This window comes from Xyrauchen texanus, chromosome 4 (assembly GCF_025860055.1).
Source record: "Xyrauchen texanus isolate HMW12.3.18 chromosome 4, RBS_HiC_50CHRs, whole genome shotgun sequence".
Classification (NCBI taxonomy): domain Eukaryota; kingdom Metazoa; phylum Chordata; class Actinopteri; order Cypriniformes; family Catostomidae; genus Xyrauchen; species Xyrauchen texanus.
In genome coordinates, this window is record NC_068279.1 from 11,263,223 (window position 1) to 11,281,776 (window position 18,554).

Here is an 18,554-nt window from a genome sequence, read left to right on the forward strand (position 1 = left end):
ACAAATTATGATAATAAAACCTGTTTAGCGAAGGTTTGCTCTTTGCAGAGTGTTCCCGAAAACTATCTGGACACAGACACGCATGAAAATGTATGGATTTAATTGCATTAGATACAATAAATATACATTTTTTAGTCAGTGTTCACTTTTATTTTTAGAGGATGTATGAAGTTGGTTATAACAGGTAACTACATGTGTAGTTCATCACATTATGTACAGATATGTCCCAGTTAAAACAATTTTTTTAATTAAATGCCACTTGGTTTCATATTTGCTATCTAACATTTTAAAGTGTGACTTTTTAGGCCCAATGCATGTTAAACACAGTTTAATCTTCTCTGTTACTAATTGTACACCAGAAAAACAAATGCTGACCTTCCCATTTTGCTACTTTATACAGTGAATTCAGAAAGTATTCGGACCCCTTCATATTTTTCACATTTTATGTTATTATGCTAAAATGATTTAAATTATTTAATTATATTTACATCAATCTACACTCCATACCCCATAATGACTAAGCAAAAAAAATATTTTTGATAACTTTACAAATTTATTAAAAAGAAAAAATTGAAATATCACACTGACATAAGTATTCAGATCCTTAACTCAGTACTTAGTTGAGGCATTGTCTTGGCTGTGTGCTTAGGGTCAGGGCGCAGATGATGAGCAGTGCCTGGTTTCCTGCAAACATGATGCTTGGAATTGAGGCCAAACGGTTCAATATTAGTTTAGTTAGTTACCAGAGAATATTGTTTCTCTTTAGGTGCTTTTTTGCAAATTCCAAGTGGGCTTTCATGTGTCTTGCACTGAGGAGAGGCTTCCATCAGATCGGTGGAGTGTTGCCGTGATGGTTGTCCTTCTGCAAGTTTCTCCCATCTCCACACATAATCTATGGACTCAACCAGAGTGACCATAAGGTTCTTGGCCACCTCTCTTACCAAGGCCTTTCTCCCCTATTGCTCAGTTTGGCTGGGCAGCAAGCTCTAAGAAGAGTCCTGGTTGTTTCAAACTTCTTCCATTTAAGAATTATGGAGGCCATTGTGCTCTTGGGAACATTCAATGCAGCCAAAATGTTTCTGTGCCTCGACACAATCCTGTGTCTGAGCTCTGCAGGCAGTTCCTTTGACCTCATCTCAAAGATGATCCAGAGAAATGGGATGCACCTGAGCTAAATGTCAAGTGTCATAGCAAAGGGTCTGAATACTTATGTCAATGTGATATTTAATTTATATATATTTAATATATATATATATATATATATATATATATATATATATATATATATATATTTGCAAAGTTATCAAAAATCTGGTTTTATCTTTATGGGGTATGGTTTAAAAATTTAAACCATATAATGTTTTAAATAAGATAAAAGGCTGCAAAATAACAAAATGTGAAAAATATTAAGGGGTCTGAATACTTTCTGAATGCACTGTATGTCAACTTCAAGGCATAGGACAACAGACAATATCTAGTAGGAATTGTGCACTTTTCACTTTAGAAGGCATGCTTTTGGAAAGCAAATAGTCTCTGGTACACACAGATAGACATGCTCGCTTACCCCAGCAGAGTGCACCATGCACTTGGGAGCTCCAGTTGTGCCAGAGGAGTACATGATGAAGAGAGGGTGAGAGAAGGGCAGCTGCTCAAACTCTAGTTGAGGGTCCTGATCCCCTTCTTTACCTGTGGCCAAAAAGTCCTCCAGGAACACACTGAGAGAAACAGAACAGAGTTTCAGGAAAGAGACGTTCACTATGTCCAAACCAGATGTGTTGCAGTAGATGTTAACTGAACACACAAGTAAAACCTAACATGAATATCAAACAGCTTTTATTATGGTCATCAAGTATTTCAGCTTAGCGAAATCAAAAGCAGGTTTATATTTATTTTATATATTAAAATGAATTAACTCATTTAGCAAACACTTCCATCATAAAGTAGGAAGAACAACAGGTAGAATGAAAAATAGAGCGATGGATGGATGAATGGATGAAAAAATAAATTATAAAATCACATGTACATAAGTATTCACAGGCTTTGCCATGACACTCATCCTGTTTCCACTGATCATCTTGATTGGAGTCCACCTGTGGTAAATTCAGTTGATTGGACATGATTTGGAAAGGCAAACACCTGTCTATATAAGGTCCCACAGTTAACAGTGCATGTCAGAGCACAAACCAAGCCATGAAGTCCAAGGAATTGTCTTTAGACATCCGAGATAGGATTGTATCGAGGCACAGATCTGGGGAAGGGTACAGAAAAATTTCTGCAGCACTGAATGTCCCAATGAGCACAGTGCCCTCCATCATCCGTAAATGGAAGTTTGGAACCACCAGGACTCTTCCTAGAGCTGGCCGCCCGGCCAAACTGAGCAATCGAGGGAAAAGGGCCTTAATCAGTGACCAAGAACCCGATGGTCACTCTAACAGAGCTCCAGCGTTTCTCTGTGGAGAGAGGAGAATTTTCCAGAAGAACAACCATCTCTGCAGCACTCCACCAATCAGGCCTGTATGATAGAGTGGCCAGACGGAAGTCACTCCTCAGTAAAAGGCACATGACAGCCTGCCTGAAGGACTCTCGGACCATGAGAAACAAAATTATCTGGTCTCATGAAACAAGGATTGAACTTTTTGGCCTGAATGGCAAGCGTCATGTCTAGAGGAAACCAGGCACCGCTCATGACCTGGACAATACCATCCCTACAGTGAAGCATGGTGGTGGCAGGATCATGCTGTGGGGATGTTTTTCAGTGGTAGGAACTGGGAGACTAGTCAGGATCGAGGGAAAGATGAATGCAGCAATGTACAGAGACATCCTTGATGAAAACCTGCTCAGGACCTCAGACTGGGGTGAAGGTTCATCTTCCAACAGGACAACGACCCGAAGCACACAGCCAAGATAACAAAGGAGTGGCTACGGGACAACTCTGTGAATGTCCTTGAGTGGCCCAGCCAGAGCCCAGACTTGAACCTGATTGAACATCTCTAGAGAGATCTGAAAATGGCTGTGGTGTGGATCTGAAACGCTCCCCATCCAACCTGATGGAGCTTGAGAGGTCCTGCAAAGAAGAATGGGAGAAACTGCCCAAAAATAGGTGTGCCAAACTTGTGGCATCATACACAAAAAGACTTGAGGCTGTAATTGGTGCCAAAGGTGCTTCAACAAAGTATTGAGCAAAGGCTGTGAATACTTATGTACATGTGATGTATCGTTTTTTATTTTTAATAAATTTGCAAAGATTTCAAACAAACTTATTTCACGTTGTCATTATAGGGTATTATTTGTAGAATTTTGTGTAAAATAAATAATTTAATCCATTTTGGAATAAGGCTGTAACATAACAAAGTGTGGAAAAAGCGAAGCGCTGTGAATACTTTCCGGATGCCCTGTAGATTAGTGTGCACAAAAATATCTATTGCATAATAATTATATTGTAAACTCTAAGGTACAAGTGACTTAAACATGAAGAGTGCCACAAAACAAACAATTCACCCTAGACAAAAACCCAGACACAGAGAAGCACAGACCTGTTGAGAATCTTGGAGATGTCTGTCTCTTCTCGAGAGCGAGCGTATGGTATGACCACAACCTTTTTCAGGTCAGGGAGACCTGAAAGAGATGATGGGGCAAAAAAGAAACAAACAAATGAGGCACCATGACATGCAAGCGTCACTTGCAGACATAATAGCAAATGTAGTTCTGCATGAGGTGGTGAAGTTTATATACCTTTTACAACATTCTGCAGTTTCTCCATATGGTCGTGCTGCTTGCCGTTATACACAACAGCTGCTACTGAGAATATCAACTTGGGCTGAATCTGAGAAAACCTGTCCAACACCCCCTGAGAGGAGGACAAAGAGATGCACTATATAGTAAACATACTTTAATAAAGAAAAACTGTACATACACATATAAATAAGGGTTATTCATCAAACTTCATCTCACACAAAATGTTATACTCAATAAAATCCATATTTGGTCCTTTAAACTGCATTCACATGGTGTAGTTCACTTTCGTAACAACAGGGGGCAGCAGTGTACAGGCTGTGTTTAGTGGATCAGCCACACTGAAGCTAAATTGCTTTAGCTGCTGGATCCAGTCCTATTTATGGAATAACCTCTGGGTAACAGTGATGCACTTACAATGGAAGTGAATGGGGGCCATGTTAAAACACCGACTCTTTCAAAAGTATAGCCACAAGACATAAAGTATATGAACATAATTTTAGTGTGATAAAATCACTTACTAACCTTTTCTGTGTAAAGTTATAGCCAATTTAACAACTTTGTTGTCATGACGATAGAATGAAAACAAACCATAACACAACTGTAAAACTGACTATTTAAACAACTTTACAGCTTAAATACACAAGTTTTAACAGAAGAATTAAAGTGCTTTTATAAAATTATAAGCCTCACATTTCTGCATTTAAACCCTACAAAAATTGAGCCCCATTCCCTTCCATTGTAAGTGCCTCACTAACCTCGATTTTTGTGTTTGAAACCACTTCCCTCAGCCCGAAAGATGGCAAATGCTTCATTGAGTTTCATTTGATGATACTACATACAATCTTTAAATGACCAAGTGCATAGTGCCTCATTTGAGTCATAGCTACAGTAAAGTATATACTGTATACTTCTTATCAGTTCAAAAATAGCATGTGAAACAGTATGCAGTAATGAACATTTTATACTGTAGTATACTACATTGCTGTCACCTAAAATATTAGCAACCAATATACACATAAAGCTCATACATTGACACCAAAATCTGGAGAGGTTGAACTCCAGATGGCTCCTATGCTGGCTGCAGCAAGCATGGCCTCAACAGCATGGATCCCATTGGGAAGATATCCTGAGAGAGAGAGAGAGAGAGAGAGAGAGAGAGAGAGAGAGAGAGAGAGAGAGAGAGAGAGAGAGACTTGATAAAAATGAAATTAAAAAGAGCAATGGATCATATGAAAGGAAACCATGACTGATTAAATCTCTTTTAAGAGATGTAATAGTTATTTTTATTGAGCATTTATTGTGCACAGTATATTCATTGATTTCAGAAACATTGTGGGTTTTATTGCCACATTAGAAAGAATAGTTATCATAAAATGAGGATAATGAAGAACGCACTACCTTAGGAGAAAGACAAACTAATCAGCTGAATGAAAACATCTGAAGGGCAGAACATCGCATAATGTAACTATATCGGTGTATTAATGTTGGCTTGACAAAGCCTTGTCTGAAAACTGAAACTAGTTTTAAAACTTTGAAGTCTGATGGTTATACAGATAAAACATTAAGACAAACAGTCAGCTAGCTAAATAGTCAGACCATCACATTGACTACGTTTACATGGAAAGCTGCTTATTGCGAGAAATTCCCGTTTACATGCAATGTACATTAACTTCTTTGGCCCCGCCCCTGTTTTACCGGTCTCGGGAAAAAAAAATTTTCCGGCACACACAGAGGTACATTGGACCTGGCAGATCACAATCAGACAGCTATGACACACTGCACTTTTACATGATACAAGAGTTTAAATGTTATACTTGTCATTCTGCTTTATTTTTTTAGGTATAAACATAATTTTTGTTCAAATGTGTAGATCAAACTGTTACACAATAATACAATGTGTATTATTTTACATGCAATTTCATAACATTAAAGGAAATTACATTTTAACTTTTTTAAATGTATTTGTCGTTCCATATTTTAAAAAGGATTAAATGTGATTAAAATTGTTGTAAATGAACATAACACTTTTACATACATTTGTGTGTGTGTGTGTGTGTGTGTCTGTCTATGTATGAATATAGTGACACTCCTTCCCCCATCTCGGTTTAACACCCATAAAATCTACTCTCAATAACTATAACGCGAAGGATAAACGACATGAGAAGATGGTCAGTATTACAGATATATATTTTTAATGACTTTGTGTGATTGAGCACAGCGGTGTATCAGTACGTCCACAGTGTGAACGGAAGATCTTGTGTGTTTATGAATGAAGTCCTCTTGTTTTAAAATCTCCTCGCTCTGCTTCCAGTTTTTATGACATCCCCGGAACACTTTAAAATACTCTTGATAACTTTTGGTAATTCTATAGCCTGTAAATCCACTTCGCTAGCAAATAAAACTTTGATATTAAAGCCATAGAGATCTATATAGCAACCGCTGGACCGGAAGTTCAAAAATTTCCAGATGGCTGCATGCTAGTTTCTCTGGCACATAAGGTCAATGAACCTCATACTCTTTACTCCCATATACATGGGGCTCAGTCAGTAAGCAGCTTTCTCCACAGCAATGTAATTATCCCCCAAAACACTTCTGTAAATAACAAACATGTCATCCGAGGAAAAGACTTTGCTATTTTATTCTCTGTTGTTTCGCTATACTTCCAGATATTCCACATTTGTTGCTGTGTTTGTTTCATTATCTTTCTAATGCGACCTGCAGCAGACTTGTGCTGCAATATAAAAAGAGAGCAACTTAAAGAAGATTAAAAAGGACTTTTTTGGGTTTGTTTACATTTGAATTGTTGGCAGGTGGAGTTTGAACAAACTCTTTCTAGCAAGTCAGTTCACTAGCGGCCAAATTTGGAACACTCCCGAGAGACTATTTCCAGTCATGACATTGCAGCTCCTATCTATTTGAATAGGGAAAGACAGAAATCTGAAAAACGGTTGGTCAATATTGCGATCAAGGACCATATTTCAAATTAACAGTAAAATCTGATAACACTGCTATCATAAATTGTGCTTCTTTACCTCAGATTTTCCCTGCATGCACATTTTTGTGTTGATTGACAGGTGATGTCTGTATGTAAAAGTCGATTGGCTCTTTCACTAATTGCTAAATAGTCTCTGATTTGAATGAATGATAATCAGTTGGCCTGTTTGAACATTCCATCAATGAAAGTCTATGGGATTTCTCAGATTTTTGATCGTCCGCTATGCCAAAACCATGACACCCAGAAAAACGCTTTTGAAGAAACCATAAACCAAGTTTGTAGAATAACAGTATTTTGCCTTTGGCTCTCATGCATATGCACAGATAGGACTTACTCTGAGATCAAAGAGTGAAATCTGTATTTGCTGAAATAATACAAAGATGCTCTTTGAGGCACAACACAACCTGAAAACAGACACTCGCCGAGTCCATTCACAAATAGTGTTAGGGCTTAAAATGTAAACGCTTAACCCTAACCTGAATATCACTGCTCAGTGACATGAAATTCATAAAAATAAAAACAAGAATGCCTTTGTGAATGCCAAGTTCAACATATCTGAATCATGTGTGCTAACTGCAAGGCTGCGGCTCCAATTAACCCAAACTCTCTTCAATATTATCTCAATATTTGACTTGACACATCTTAGGTCAGTTTGTGACTGTATTTGACATTTATCCACAGTGTCTGACTTGTATCTCTAATTCCCTAGTACTTGCATACAGTAAGTTACCACTATATATGCGCTAACCAAAAAAAACATTTAGAAAGAAAATACCTGCCCAAAACATTCAATTTGTAAATGTAAATGAAACAGATTTGTACTGAACAGAATAGAAAGGGTGGGGAGAGATAGAGAACAGAAATAGTGTCCATTAGCTAAATAACACTGCAGCACTAAACCCTGACTTCATCTGTAAAGTGGCCATATATTCACTCCTACTCACACACACACACACACACACACACACAATAAACCAAGGGGACAGACAAGGCCACTTGGGGAGAAACACACTTTATACATGGACATACACAAAAACAAACACCCTAACATGATGAATATACTCCTGCATATGGAAACTTGCCACGTTTTGATATCATACCACACACACTTGCACAAAATAGACACACCCCTGTGTACACATAGACATGTTTGCATCCACGTAGACGTAAAAAAAAAAGCACAAAAACTATACAGGAATTTAGCTGGTAAACCTGTCAGTGCACCAAAGTTATGCTACTATACAACAGAATAAACACGCACATTTTTGGCTAACAGGGGACATTCCACTCCTAACCCCAAGTATTACATGTTGGTGCGTAAATCGTCTTGCATGAATGTGCAACAGAGACTTCAAATCATTAGGCTTGTTGAGGAGAGGTGTACCATTTCTCTTCTAATTGATCGGACACCCCATACACACATTTTAGAGCCCAATTCTCATTACCTCAACATGAAAACAATTATACCAGGCTATTATTGAAATTGTAAAATATTTATGCATCATAGTAACTCTCTTGGTAATGCCTTTTATATTCAATAATTTCAACAACCTGGTCTCATAGAACGAATGTTCCTCAATATAAATGTTTTCAAACTGAATTGTACGTGCCGCTTTTTACGTTTCACTGCAGTTTCCTGGTAAAATGAACACTAGAGGCGCTACAATAACTGTGTGGTTTAATCATTGTCACACAAATCAAGAGTACAATTGCTCATTTTGATCTTATAAAAACGTATTTTTCACTCTGTTACTCATCTCCCACTATGTTATGATATCAAATCACTTTTACTTTAATGCATGATTTGAAAAACTAAATATTTTAACACTTGTATTACAGACACACCAACATATACACACTTATTCCTTCATTCATTATTGCTTGCTTGGTAGCTCAGCTGATGGAGTGTTGAACTTTGGGCTCGATGGCCGCGGTTCAAGTCCAGTCAAAAACGCATGAAATTGAAAGTGGCATAGAAACAACACAAAATGACATGGTTACTTCAGTTAATGTTCGTTTTATTTTTTTGCTTTTTTTTTTTTATATTTGCATTTTAAAAGAATATAGGTTAGGGTTAGGTGTTGGTTAAGGGTAAGGATGTCTGTTTTGTTAAACTCTCATTTATCTTTTCAGACACTATTGGTTAAGTTTAGGATAAAGTTTTAGGATAGGGAGGTACAACCAAAAATTCACCTTAAAACCTTGATTCCAACCTCGTTTTGCTCGGTTTTGGCACCTACGATGGAAATTTGACTTAAAACTGCAGCCAAAAGTGTAATGAAGCACGTAATTTCAGTTTTGCAAAAACGTTGCAATGCTCACGTTAATATTATGAGACCAGGCTGCATTTCAAATAAGAAAATCATTGTATAACAGCATCCTTTTTATTGCAATACAATAAAAACATGACTGTGTTATGGTAATGAAAATTTTTATTTACTTTTCCCATTGTTTTCAAAGTAAAACATCCGGAAGCTTTATGGTAATGAGAACTGGAGGGTAAAAAGTGCTCAACTGTCCTTAATATTTTTGTATTGATTTGATGTTAAATATGAACATGACATTTTCGACCATGACAGGTTTCATAAGAGAATCATCCTGGTAGACAAAAAAAGGTGAAAAAAACAATAGACTTGCAGTATATTGGAGGAGGGACCCAAGACATATCTAGGGTCCATAATTTCATACAGTCTTAGAAGTGGGTTCTTCTGACTAGGGTTAGTAACGTCTATCAACCACCCAGAAAACCCTGGCAACCAATTGACAATGCCCTAGCAACCACCCAGAACAACCTAGAATAACCTGGTATTATGGCATCAGTTTTTGCATGGACAAGCACCACACAACTTTTTGCTTAATAAATAAATAAACAAAATAGCAAAATATCAAGATTCTCTTCCAGAATGTCCTCCAAAGGACATTTTCTCAGATTTAGCTAACTTTTCAGGACAATAGCTGGGTTAGAAACAGACGCACACATCACTTCATCTGAATTGTGTAATTCAAACTACTGTAAATGTCTGACAAATATGTCTGTCCCTTCTAAATATCTCTCCCAATCACCTCATTCCCTCCTATTACTCTTTAGGGACTCAACTATGAATACATCTTATGAGTATGTTACTTTAACATCCTCCTCCCGTTTATAGCCATATTCAAGTCAGTCAGAGATGATCAGCACTGCAGATAATGAACCCAGTGGCAGAAGAATGACGTCAGAGAGCACACTCTCTTTTCCACCTCTTACTTCACCTGCATAAAGGCACCATTACTCACACGAGCTGTCACAATGGAGGGTGGCGCCAAACTGAGGGTAAAGCAATGACATATCGGGCATCAAAGCCCTCTATCCAATCACAAGCATCAGCTTGTAGATGTCTGACTAGACTTTATAAATCTAAATAGTAAAATGCACTTATTAGAGATAGATTGAATGGACTAACCACCCGTCACGGTGTAACTGGCCAAATGTATTTCTTTCTAGATCTAAGTTGCTTTTGCTGAACCACAGAATGGAGGGAGAAAAGGGAGAATATTTTTCTGGAGCAACAGTCTGCCTCTTGTGAAACTCATGAAGATAAACAAGAAAATAGAGAAAGATGAAAAAAGAAAGAAGGCAGGAAATACAGGTGGCCAGGCCTAACACAGTGTAAAACAATGCAACACCGCAAGACCAAATAACAAAAGCAATCTCTATATGATGACATCCATTGTTTTTGACTTTATGTCAAGTGACTAAAAGGTTTTTTCACCTCAGCAAGTGGTTGCTGAATATTTTATTTTACACTAACAAATATGTAACATGGTACAATGTTTTGCTGGTAGGAATTATATGGCTGCCAGAAGGCAACCCCTTAGCAACCACATACCAACAGGCTAACAACCACCCTAAATGCCTTAGCATATGTACAAGAGGTAGACCAATATATTGGTTTTATGATTAATCAGAGCCAAAATTTGCCTTTTGGAACAATCGTTATCGGCATAAATCTACTTCTATAGTTGCCAATGGTTTTTTCATAATTTCTTCATTTCAAAAGGTTTGTTTCTGGCTTGTTTATATTTAAATTTCCTGCGTTATGCACCAAATATGGATTTTTTTGGTTGAACAATAAACTGCATCTGGGATTTTATTCATTTAGGACTCTTTATCTGTGCCCATCATTTTAAGGAAAGAATTAGAATTTTTTTATGGCATCCTAAAATTCAATTTCAGATTCTATCAGCCGATTAATTAGCCTTTCCCACCACCACTGTGCAAACAGAGAGAATCACAGCCTTTCATAACATTTTGAGGAGTACTATACAGTTATGTAGAGCAGGATTTTGGACCGATGAGATTTCAATGTGGGTGGAAAACCCAGAGCGACGTGGCAAACATAACGAAATTATTTGTTGTCTCGTAAATAATGCATTTCAATCAAGGCCATATACATTTATTTTAAAATCATGCAATAAGATATATCCAGTGAACCATATATCTTAAAATATGTGGAAGTTGATACCACCTGCTCATTTTGTGGAAGTGAAGATGGCAGTGATTATTTTTATCAGGACCAGTTTTAAGTAGTCGTGTTAATGTGTCATTTTAAAACTCATGTTTTCTATCTTAATTTAGAAGTCTGTATTATATGTCTGTCTATGTTTGTGCAGGTACTGTGCATGTCTGTCTGTTATTTGTTTTATGCCAGTGTCAAAAGCAAATTTCCACTCTAAGACAAATTGAATAGACATTAACGTTTAGACGAAACATTAATCCATTTACTCTTTCATTTTTACACAAATAAATCAGAAATTCTGGTCTGAATTTGTGCTATTATCTCATTAATCTCCTTGAAACTAGCCAATCCTTCAATATGTCATTCTAATAACAGAACGGATGTATTATTGGACTATGGTGTCAACTTCATTGCATATGCAGAAAAATAAAATGTATACATAAATCAAATAATCTGACATTCCGTGCCTACTCTAACCACTTTTGGTTGAAACAGACCCACTTCTCAAGTAAATTGATTGTACAAAATACTGAATACAAATTTGTAAACTTGCAAAACAACGCTGTACAGAGTGAGTTTGAAAGAAAGAAAGAAAGAAATAACTTACCTACGACCCTGTCTCCTGTTTTGATGCCCATCTTTCTCATGGCAGCAGCAAAGAGTGCGACGTCACGCCTCAGCTCTCTGAACGTCACCTTGACAATCTCCTCATTCGCTTCGGCTATACAGGAGGAAAAAATCAGAAACATATCTCACATCTGCTAACAATCCATTTTAGTTCAAGTGTCTTACGGAGTAAATAAGAACACAATATCTTTAATGACCGACAAGAGAATTCACAGCCTTCTGTGATTGTGATGCAAATAATAGAACTCAGTCATCTTGGGTAAAATTTTTCATCATAGTAAATTAAGTGTTAAATGTAATTTGCGCTCAAGTGTCCTATGTAATCTACTTTTTCAGGTAAATGAGCACCCAACCCCACCACCCCAGTTTCACTAAGAAACAGACCAATGACACGGGTATGTTTCTGATCGCTGCCACTTTGGTAATTACATCCGTTGTGTCCTGGACTGCATCAGGACATCCATCACTACATTAAAGCATAACAACCTGTGTCCCACCTATCCCAAATACTAAGTCCACAAATCAAATTACCCAGAACAAAATTAATTTAGTGTTACATTAGCCAGAGTACTTCAATGACAAATTCTATCTATGAAGATTAAACACACACATACACAAAACACACACACACACACACACACACACACACACACACACACAGTGCTGTGCTGTGGCTATTTTAAAGTACCCATTTGTGCATAAGGTCAGATTCACAATGGTTCAAGGAGACCAGCTACGCTGCAGTGTTGTGTTGTGAATCAGAAGAACCAACTGTTTTGCACTTGTGTGGATGAAATGCTTCACAAAATCAAAGGAAATGATGACAACATCATATGGAGTTTTATTGTCAATATTATCTGTTGTTGTTATCTCTTAACCACTGAAAACCCAGATAAATTGACTTTACTCAACTGACTGAGTAAAGGTGTTCCCTCAATTGAAATGAGTAATGCCGTCTCTAAAACATATTCAATTAATTGCACTTAACTTGATGTTCATATTCAGTAATATGAACTTAACTATTTAAGTTAAAGTAACTAGATGCACATACACTAAACTCAGATTTTCTATTTAAATATTGTTGTTTCTACTTAATAATGTTAGTTGAATTGACTCAAATCACTTAGACTTATATCACACAATATCACACATATCAAATTTATAATTGTAGCTGGTCAGTCATTAAATACACAAAATTATTTACTGATATCCATTCTTCTGTTGCACATGCACAAGGTGAACTGAAATAGAGTTAACAGGGTCCAACTTGACGGAAGGGGACACAGACCACCCTAATTGTGACAACATATGAAACAATAATTTGCAACAAAAGAAAATAAATGCTAAAGCTCTATGAATTCTGAATTAAAAACTATTTAAATTCCCCCATGAGTTGCCTTTGACAAAGGAAACATTATTAAATAACTAGCAGAAGGGATTATGGGTATTCCCCATAGCCTCAATTTTGTACACAATTGTTTGTGTTTTTAACACTTAAAATCTTAAGTCTACAGATTTTTTTTGATAAATAAGTTCAAGCAACATAGGTATTAGAGTTATGAGCCCAAAATTTGTCATTACAAGTAATTATTTTATATACTTGTATTATTTGAATTTAATTAAGACAATTAGATTTTTCTAGTACTGACAACAATAGCGTTTACAGTGTATTATGTTGTAACTTTACGAAAAAAAAAAAAAAAGAGCATTTCTGAAAGAAAGAGGCGCAGTTTATGAGTGTGTGTGTGTGTGTGGGGGGGGTAATCAGGGTCATCTGGTTATAAATCACCTGGACAACTGCCACTGCATACAGGTCTGCTGATTATGTCAGACTTTGTCGTAGGGATGGGTCAGGATGATATTCAATATTCAATAAACTTGGGTAGTTTATAGGTTAAGTGCAGATGATTTGACACGTACTTGTTGCATAGAGAGCCACTTTGTCCTGGTCTTTGTGTTTGAGCAGGTTCTCTGCATAATTCAATCTGCTGCCTTTAAACCATTCAGGTACATCTGATATCCTTTTAGACACATCAACCACCTGAAACAGTGAGAGCAGAGTGAAGAGAGTCTCATAATGTCATTTCAACACCTTTATTTTAGCAAACAACCTGACATCATTTGTAGAGAAGACTTCAGAGCAAACACACATGAGCATGTCGCCATTTATTAGTTTAGCTACACAAACACGATGCAATCTCTGGCTAATCGTGTTGTCGTAATAACAAATAATAAACTAACTTTGAGTCAAGTGAGTTTTACTCACTTCTTGAGTAAAACTAATGCTCTCATAGATAGATGAGCCCCCAACACACCCTCTCTGTCATAGATATGATGTAAACATTGAATAATTGGCAGCAGTAGCTCTAAATGGTAATGAACTCATAAATGTTTATTAGTATGTAATTTTGATGCAATCTGACTCACATATGACTAATCAGTTTGCCACCACCCCAATGAAATCTGTACCACGAATAACCCCACAGCAATAAGATCGAAATCTAACCACAATACTAACGGGTGATGTCTACAACACTATTACATTTCTTGAGTAAGTGACATCCATACTTCACAATGGTAAAACATTTGCCACAGTGATGTCATATTGCGGCACTGTGATCCTGGTGCTGCTCATTATGCAACAGGAAATTCCAAACAAAAAATCAACCCCAATAAATGTCTTTATATTCGGATCTCAAAATCTATGTAAAAAAGTTGATCAATGTATAAAATAAAAACGCTAAAATGTGGGGGAAAGCAACCTACCTCTTCATACATGTTTGAATATGTAATGCCACAAAATTCCCACACCTCCGCCCAGAACTCCGGGTAACTTTCCACGGACCACTGATACAGGTCATTATAATTAGCTTTTAAAAAACAAAAAAGTAATGCATTACATCATTAGATTTAGTTCAGCAACCATGCCACAGTACAAATCAGAGTAACTGAAATACAAATTTCATAACTGCTATAGATTTTAAGACGGACACGTTCACCCCAATATTTATATTTGCAGGCGAAAGATTAAGGGTTTTTCAATGGTTAATTCCTAAACTATTACATTTGTTCCCCCCAAACCTAAATAAGCATTTAACACTTTAGTACAAAATAAATGTTGAAATCAAAATCACCACTAAAACCACAGTGGACAAATAGATGCAACATAGTTTTACAGAGAATGGGTGTTGCATGGGCGGAGTAAATTATGTCACACATTCTGAGATGCATGCAAGTGTTGGCATTATGGAAATATTTATTGCATTACGTGACAGCCAGTTTCTATTCACTTTATGACTGTACAGCTATGTGAATTCTACCCCTGATCTTAAATACTGGTTCTAAAATCCCAATTTCTATACAATCCATTTGTAATCCGACAGTTTTACATAAATGATTTACTAGAAATATGTGACATCCATTCATATGTACAGTAATTGAACGAGTTAATACAATAAAAGGATCCTGGAGACAATTCAGTGGGTTTTATAAACAAAATTGCTCAAAGGTTGTTGATCACTAAGCCCAGTACAGTACAATACAATACAATACAATACAATACAATACAATACAATACATGTACAACCCATGTCAATCCCAGGATGAGCTAATAATGGGATTAATGCTATACCATTGTACTATGTCTTGTTTTATTGTGTTCCAAGGGGGCGTGTGTATGTATACTATCATGTCCTGTTAGCTGACATGCTACTCTGCGTTTATTCTTGCCCAGCCGGGCTCCACTCACCCAGATCAAGCCCAAAGTCCCGGTTCACCTGACTCCGGAATCGGTCCATCAGTGTGTTGTGTTTCGAGTCCGGGTACCAGAGAACCTTCGACTCCATAATCTCCTCGCTCTTCGCCTCCGTGTCTTTAGACATGATCGGTTGACACGCGCTGGTAAGTCTTGAATAAACTATGAGGAGTGAATAAAACGCGCTACTGTTGTGGGACGGACAGGTCCGGTGATCATGTACTTGTGCACACACTTACAGTCAAGCAGGTCAGACATATGGATCACTTCCGTGCGTCAGCAGCACATAATCAACCAGCGGCGGCAGCTCAAGCCCCGCCCACCATGCAAAGGCACACCACCATGCCAACCGCAATGTATCCATCCGCAAATGCTTTTTTTTTTTCTACTTCTTCTTCTTCTTCTTCACAAATAAAGTAAAATAATATATTTTTTAAGCTGATTGTTTTTTAAGAAATTCTAAACTGACACTGAAACAAAATGCTCCTTTTGCAAAAATACACAGAATCTTATTTTATTTTAGTCATGGTACTACAATTAACAGCTATTGTATGGAGACACATTATATATTTATTGCAAATAACATCTCGCAAGACCTTTTAATGCGTTTAAAAAATATATAAATTCTTCTGCTTTTTTTTTAAACAGACACCCAAAAATCAAGTACATGTGTTGTGCTTAAAGAAATAGTTCACCCAAAAATGAGACATTTTCTAATAATTTTCTCACACGTATGCCATCCCAGATGTCTATTACTTTCTTTATTTTACTGAACACAAATGAAGATTTTTAGAAGAAAATCTCAGCTCTGTAAGTCTATACAATACAAATGAATGGTGGCCAGAACTTTGAATCTTCAATCATTAAATAAAGGCAGCATAAAAGTAATCCAAAAGACTCCAGTGGTTTAATCCATATCTTCTAAAATGATATGATTGGTGTGGGGGAGAAACAGATAAATATTTAAAGAATTAGTTCACCCGAAAATGAAAATTCTCTCAACATTTACTCACCCTCATGCCAACCAAGTGCCAGTCCTCCCTATGGGCAAACTAAGCAAGTTACATAGTGCCCCCCCGATCTGCCAGGGGGCCCCCACATTGTCAAGGACAAGAAGCGGTGTTACGAATAGTGAGATTTATAGTAAAAAAGGACTTAAATATTGATCTGTTTCTCATCTACAGAAAAAATATGGATTTAACTGGAGTCTTATGGATTACTTTTATGCAGCCTTTATGTGCTTTTTGGAGCTTCATCAGAGCTGAGCTATCCTTCTAAAAATCTTAATTTGTGTTCTGCTGAAGAAAGAAAGTCTTACACATCTGGGATGGCATTAGGGTGAGTAAATAATGAGAGAATTTTAAATTTTGGGTGAACTATCCCCTAATTTAATTTATTATCTAAGCAAATTCTACATTCATAAATGCACATTTTTAACTGTATTACTGTTTTTTCTATTTTCGTAAAAGAAATATGAATTGTGAATACCATATCACTCTCTGTTAATTGAAAAGCATTGAAAACAATTTTAAAATGTTTTGCTTTTATATGCTTCACCCTAGTTGATGTATAAAATATTAAATAATGTTTGTCCATCTTTTCTTACTTTAATTAAAGAAATGACAGATACCAGATGAGCAACAAAAATCAGTGTTATCATCCATATGTACTGTGAAATGTCATTGTTTTATGCAGATTGTTGTTGAATAGGCTATAAAAACAACAAAACAAACAGCAAAAAATATTTATCCGCTTCTTATGAAATTCTGAGATTCTCTGTTCAGAATCGAGAATCTTTTTATTTATATATCTTTTTTATTCATATTTGTATATATTATTTAAAATGAAAAATATTATGTTCAATATTTTGAACAGTATGAAGTATCCAACAGCACGTGGTATTTTTTCTCTTTATATGTAAGTGTAATTTATGTTAATTACTGATACTTTGAAACATGTTATATAATACCACACCACACGTAAAATATTATGTGTCCCCCTCTGACCACTGAAAATTACATCTGCTGGCCTGCGATAAAAAGCATTCCTGCTAGTCTCTGGCGGAGGGATATGTGACTGCGCCGCTATTATCATGTCTTCGATTCCATTGGCTGCTAAAACTGGTCTCACATCAGCTGAGACGGCGGCACGAGAGACAGCAACATGGACAGACGCACAAATGAACCAATCAGAAGTCACGCAGCCGTTCCACCGATTCGGCCCACATAGGTGCACGTGCAATAGAATTCAAAGGACTGATAGAGCATTTTAGAGGTGTGCCCAATCCCGTTCAGAGCAAACAGTGTGACTTTATAGTCAAATCCGGTAATAGTGTCTCTGAATACTTCTCATACATTGCGTTTTAATTATATGCAGCCTACATCACATTTAAACGTGTTTAGTGCCAGAGGGGGATAATTTATTTGATACTAAGAGACGCTCAATAGTTGTATTAATATTTATATAACAATTGGGAGTTGCAAGATTTGCTCCATAGATTTAAGACTTAAGGATTTCTTTGTTGCTTTTCTATATTTTCTTGCAAAAACAGCCAAATAGTTGATTTCTTTTGACTTTTAGTGATGCAACACCAAGAAATCGTGAAATTTCTGAAAGCCATTGAACAGTTTATTACAAGGGTTACTGTTAAAAACAGTTTTTACAAAAAGGGAGCTGAACTATGCCTGCCCCCTCTGAGCACAATTCACAACATTATATACAAGCCAAACTCTGGTGTCTTAAAGGTACAGTGCTCATTCTGCTTGTTATATGTTATGTAAGCCTTTTTTCCCATGTAAATGTCACTTGCCGGGACACAGAAGACACAGTTGGATGAAACAGAATGAAAAATTAATTTGCAATATAAGGTTTTGATACTAGAGTAACAAAGTAAACTAAAAGGACAGAGGCAGAGAGGAGGAAAGAGGATAAAAGGCCATGATTT

General features: G+C 36.7%; 1 protein-coding gene across 2 annotated transcripts in view; it reads right to left on the bottom strand.

The window, feature by feature from the left end:
• Window positions 1-15,857, bottom strand: part of aacs (acetoacetyl-CoA synthetase) — a 40,618-nt gene extending 24,761 nt beyond the window's left edge. For both annotated transcript variants that reach the window (XM_052113943.1, XM_052113952.1), the window contains exons 1-8: window positions 15,605-15,857; window positions 14,623-14,726; window positions 13,777-13,897; window positions 11,837-11,950; window positions 4,764-4,861; window positions 3,733-3,847; window positions 3,534-3,615; window positions 1,565-1,715 (exon numbers count right to left, since the gene is read on the bottom strand). In XM_052113943.1, coding sequence (XP_051969903.1) covers window positions 1,565-1,715; window positions 3,534-3,615; window positions 3,733-3,847; window positions 4,764-4,861; window positions 11,837-11,950; window positions 13,777-13,897; window positions 14,623-14,726; window positions 15,605-15,737 — 918 coding nt within the window. In that variant the 5' untranslated portion in view covers window positions 15,738-15,857. The remainder of the gene's footprint in view (window positions 1-1,564; window positions 1,716-3,533; window positions 3,616-3,732; window positions 3,848-4,763; window positions 4,862-11,836; window positions 11,951-13,776; window positions 13,898-14,622; window positions 14,727-15,604) is intronic.
• Window positions 15,858-18,554: the final 2,697 nt, after the last annotated feature.